This window comes from Octopus sinensis, linkage group LG16 (genome assembly GCF_006345805.1).
Source record: "Octopus sinensis linkage group LG16, ASM634580v1, whole genome shotgun sequence".
NCBI classification, from domain to species: Eukaryota; Metazoa; Mollusca; class Cephalopoda; order Octopoda; family Octopodidae; genus Octopus; species Octopus sinensis.
In genome coordinates, this window is record NC_043012.1 from 41,102,967 (window position 1) to 41,107,966 (window position 5,000).

At 30.9% G+C, this 5,000-nt stretch overlaps 1 protein-coding gene across 1 annotated transcript in view; it reads left to right on the plus strand.

Moving 5' to 3' along the window:
• LOC115220538 (short transient receptor potential channel 7) overlaps positions 1-5,000 on the plus strand; it is a 116,327-nt gene that overhangs the window by 66,684 nt on the left and 44,643 nt on the right. Inside the window, exon 5 of the mRNA XM_029790682.2 lies at positions 4,987-5,000. This exon is cut by the window's right edge and continues 146 nt beyond it. Coding sequence (XP_029646542.2) covers positions 4,987-5,000 — 14 coding nt within the window. The remainder of the gene's footprint in view (positions 1-4,986) is intronic.

Below are 5,000 nucleotides of genomic sequence, written 5' to 3' on the forward strand. Positions count from 1 at the left end.
CATCTAAAATGAAAATATCTCCATTTTCTGCTTCAGTATCTCTTTTCAATTCAGCTCTTTTAAGATCCATCTACTATAACTTATAAAACCATTTGTTTTATATCAATTAGAGATCCCGATAAATATATTCTCCATAAAAATATAAAGCAATATTCATAAAATAAGAACTGCAGGAGAGGATTTTCTACAACGTGTCACATGAACAGATCGGTTTTGTGAATTGTGTCACAAGAACAACAGCGAAACGCCTAGATTGTTATTCATTATGACCTGATTGATGTGTGCTTTGTGATAAGACATGCTTCAATTACGTTAAAATGCAACCTAAAATCGAATTATCTTTTGTTCTTATCCAGCAGATACGTTCTTCTCTTTAATCAATACTTGCTTCTCTATCAATATTTTTGGAGACTACTCAGTACTAATTCATTGAACATGTTATTGCTAAATCAATTCTGATAATATACTTCGTTGCTTGCATTTTAAATATCAACTAGAAAGAGCTTTGTTATTTAATAACCGACGCTTTGTTTTAAAGCAATGCATTAATCCATCTCTTACAAAATCAACGCGTTTCCCTTACTCAGGACGTTAAGATATTTTTAAAATAATTTACTTCAATCAATGTATCTAATGTATAACTGTAATAGAAGCGATAGATGAACTTCATTGTGAAATTTAACACAGAATTTCATAGATAGGAAGCACATATAAGCTATTGGAGTTCACTGAGTAAAATATTGCACTTGCTGAAATTTAATTTTTTTTTCCTTTATTCTACGTAAAAGCAATATATGAAAGATGAAACAATGGCTTCTAGTGCAGAATATCTACGAAAACTTTAAGAACAAAAGACTGAATGCTCTTTCATAGAGGTTTGACCTAAATTTCCAACATTAACGATTGACAAACGTAAGAGAAGATGAAGCAGAAGCAAGGCGTAGATCAAATAAATGCTTGTGTTTATCTTTTACACCGATTTAAATATGGCGTCATCTGTGTTGTTTTCTCTTGTGTCCCGTAAATGTGGTGACTCAACAGAGATCGACAAAATATGACAAGACTGAAATATACACAGGCTCGATATGGTATGAAGGAAAGCCTGGAAGATGTTGCTACAGCTTGGCCGATTGCATTCATGACTGGAAATAGCAGAAAATATAGAAAATATAGAAATAAAAATCAACTTCGTTTGTATGTGTGTGTTTCTGTTTATGCTTGTCCTCCACCACCGCTTAACAATCGGTGTCCGTTTGTTTGCGTACCCATAGCCTAGCGGTTCGGCACAGAAGACCGATAGAATAAGTAGCAGGTTGAAGAAAATGGGCTGGGGTCGATTCATTCGACTGAAAACTTTTCAAGGCCGTGCTGCAGCCTTGCCGCAGGCTAAAAACTGAAACAAGTAAAAGATAAAAGATAAGAAATAAATTTAGCAAGATTAAAAGGAGTGACTAGGAAAGTATTATTGTTCGGGTTAGTATGCAGGGGAGACGACTCAAAACGTTTCTAAGCCAAATGGCTTCGTCAACCGTTGTATAACGTACGCCATTATTTGCTGGCAAAGTATTAACTTAATTACTTATATAGAAATGAGCTTCATGAACATTTCATAATAAGACAACACTAGCCATATTCAAATAATTAAAGCATTAGCTTGACTATTTCTATTATAGACAGATAAGATTAGTTGTAACGCTAAAGTAAAAGTATGGCGTATATCATCCTACAAACGAAATGTAGAGAATAAATTATGAGTGTTTGCGTAGTAAGACACATTTTGAATGTATATGTCAGTTATTGATTTCTACTCTAGATACGTTGGCGAATGCGCTTGAACATGGATCTGCTTCAAAAATTATCCATGTGTAAGAAATTTTAATTTGGCGTGAAGTTAAAAGTATGCGAAACGAAAAACAAGAAAAGATACACAAACAGCAACTAAGAAAAATACTATATATGCATGTATATGTGTGTATATATGTATGTGTGTGTGTGTGTATGGAAGGTGGTGTATGTATATGTTTTTGTATGTAGCTAATGCATTTTTATTATGTGCAATACAATATATATATATACATACATGTGCGTGTGAGTATATGTATATATATTATATATATATATATATATATATATATTATACTCACAAATATTATATATATATATGTGAACATATATATATATATGGAATTGGTGGTGTATGTATGTATATATTTGCGTATGTATGCACGCATTATGTATGTATCTAATGCATTTTATGTACAATGCAATATATATATATATATATATATATATATATATATATATATATAGACATACATACATACATACATATATATATATATATATATATATATTATATATATATATATATCTTATATATATATATATATATATATATATACATATATTCGTGTGTGTGTGTATTCAGATACTTACATAATTCGCAGCAAAAAATCCTTGTATACAAAATGAAATCAATTTCTGATTTCTGTAAGACAAAAGACTTGGATACCTTATAAAATAAAAGCAAAAAATATAGAGAGCTGTTCCAAATAAAATAAAAGTGAATATTACACTATTTGTGTGTTTTAAATGGCCATCAAAAAACTATTATGATGCACAGTTTCTGGAGTTTTGTTAAAAGAAAATTGAAAGTAAGAAGAGATATGTTTTGTTTTTCTTATTTCTAAGAAAGTTTTAAAAGACTTCGATTTCACAACTATGTAGTCATTAACAGTAAAAGAAATCGATGGAATCCGAGAAATTAATATTTAAATGCTGTAACTTGCAACACATTGGAAACAGCTTAAATTGTTTCATAAGTAATCGGTTATTAGCAAAATAAAAGGAAAACCATTTCCACACATCTTCCTTAAAAGTCAGCCACCAACACCTTTTCTCCGTAAATTTCCAGATGGGACTCTCTAACCCAGAAACACTAAAATATTGGAATTCTATGTAATAGTATTAACCATCGATCCGTATCATTAATTTTTTATAACTTGCACTCTCTTTGGTTTAACAAAAAATATTTAAAACACAAACGCATACATAAACACACACACAATATGGTTATTCTTATTGTAAGAAGTTATGAGCAGAAAATAAATAATTAAAAAGTAGCAAATAAGTACATACCTAGATTTATATTTTACCAATAGGAACGTATAAACATATTGTAACCCTGATAGTACAAATGGTAAAAGGAGGTTTATAAACCTATATAGATACACTGAATATATGGGTGTGCTAGTATACATATATATTTGTATATATATATATATATATATATATGTGTGTGTGTGTGTGTGTGTGTGTGTGTGTGTGTGTGCATACATACAAGTATATTTGTCGTCATGATAGATTGGTAGCCACTACACACATTTTTTTCTTTCCTTGTTTCTCTCCTTGTTATTTTCTGTGTCCCTTTCTGTAGAAGAGCGTAGGCTCGAAACGTAAAAGACATTTTCAATTCCTGAGCGTTATACTAATACATCTGTTGGATCTTTTCAATATCGTGGCCAGGACCCCAGATCTTTCTAGTTAACTAAATAATTTGAAACTTCGTGTACTCATAGAGTGGAACTAGTTTATTCGCCAGTTTGAACTAGTTTATTTGAGAAAAATCTATTTTATGACTTTAATCGTAGATTAAAACTGCGAATTTTAACCAATGAGATTGCTTGTTTTCATATGTAAAACGTTACTGCGATCTGTTAGTGTGACGTTGAAAGCAGTTTTAACGTAGTCTGCTCTCTCTTTGTAAGTCTGTCTGCCTCCCCCTCTCTACTATATTACATTTATCTTGCTTGAAATCATGAAATAAAACGTCCTCTTTTTTTCTGTCTGTCTGTCCTTTTCTCTCTCTCTCTCTCCCTCTCTCTATCTCTCTCTCTCTCTCTATCTATCTATCTATCTATCTATCTGTATATATGTATGTTCATATATGTATGTAAATATTTATGAAATAAATAAACACACATATTCGTGCGGATGTATTAAATATCTAAAATGTGTGAGCCTTATATAATTAACTGATGATATATATATATATATACACCATATATATCTATATATATTGTGTGTGTGCGCGCGTGTAATGTATGTATAATTATATATATGCGTGTGTGAGCGTGGTGTGTGTGTGGTGTGTGTGTGATGAAAGGCAAATAGACCTCGGCGGAGATGCCACTTCTTAATAGCAAACGAAAGCGCTTTGTTTACATTTAAGATGTTTAATACGTCACCAAATTGGTGGTCGAGACGGAGTAAATAAAATAAAGCCGAATGACGGAATATCATTGGTTAAAATTCTAATTATTAAACAACGTTAAACTTAGAAGTTACAATTCCGTTTTCATTCTGGTTTACAATTAAGTTTACTTTTGACACATTCTACCAGTATACGAAGTTTCAAATTGTTTGGTTCAGTAGGAAAAATTTGAAAAAACTGGCTTCAGAATAGAAAAGATCCCATCTGTTTGTTTTGTACACTGCCTGTATTCATCTTTTGTTTTTTTTCGTGAACTCCCCCCCCATTATATATATATATTCATATATACATAGCTGTCTATTTCTCTGTATTACTGTATCTCTTCTCTCTCTCTCCTCTTAATATATATTATATATATATATATATATATATATATATGTATATAGGGAGAGAGATTAAGAAGGAAAGACAGGTAGATAAATTGCTAGGCTAGCAGATTGTGATAGGTAGGTACGTAGAAAAGTAGACTGGTAGGTAAATAGGTGGATGCATAGATTTTTTTCTGACTGAAATCAGACGACACTTCTCTTCTAATTTGCCACTCCAAATTAAACTTCTATAGATATTTCACTTGTATATTATATGTGGTTAATTAGATTTTTTATTTGTTCTCATTTTCTATGAATAAAATGAATATGTTATCAAACAAACTTATTTTTGATGCCTTTGTTAGAAACTGTTTCTAACTACACCTTTGATTTCTCTACTTCCAGCTTGGTGAGATACT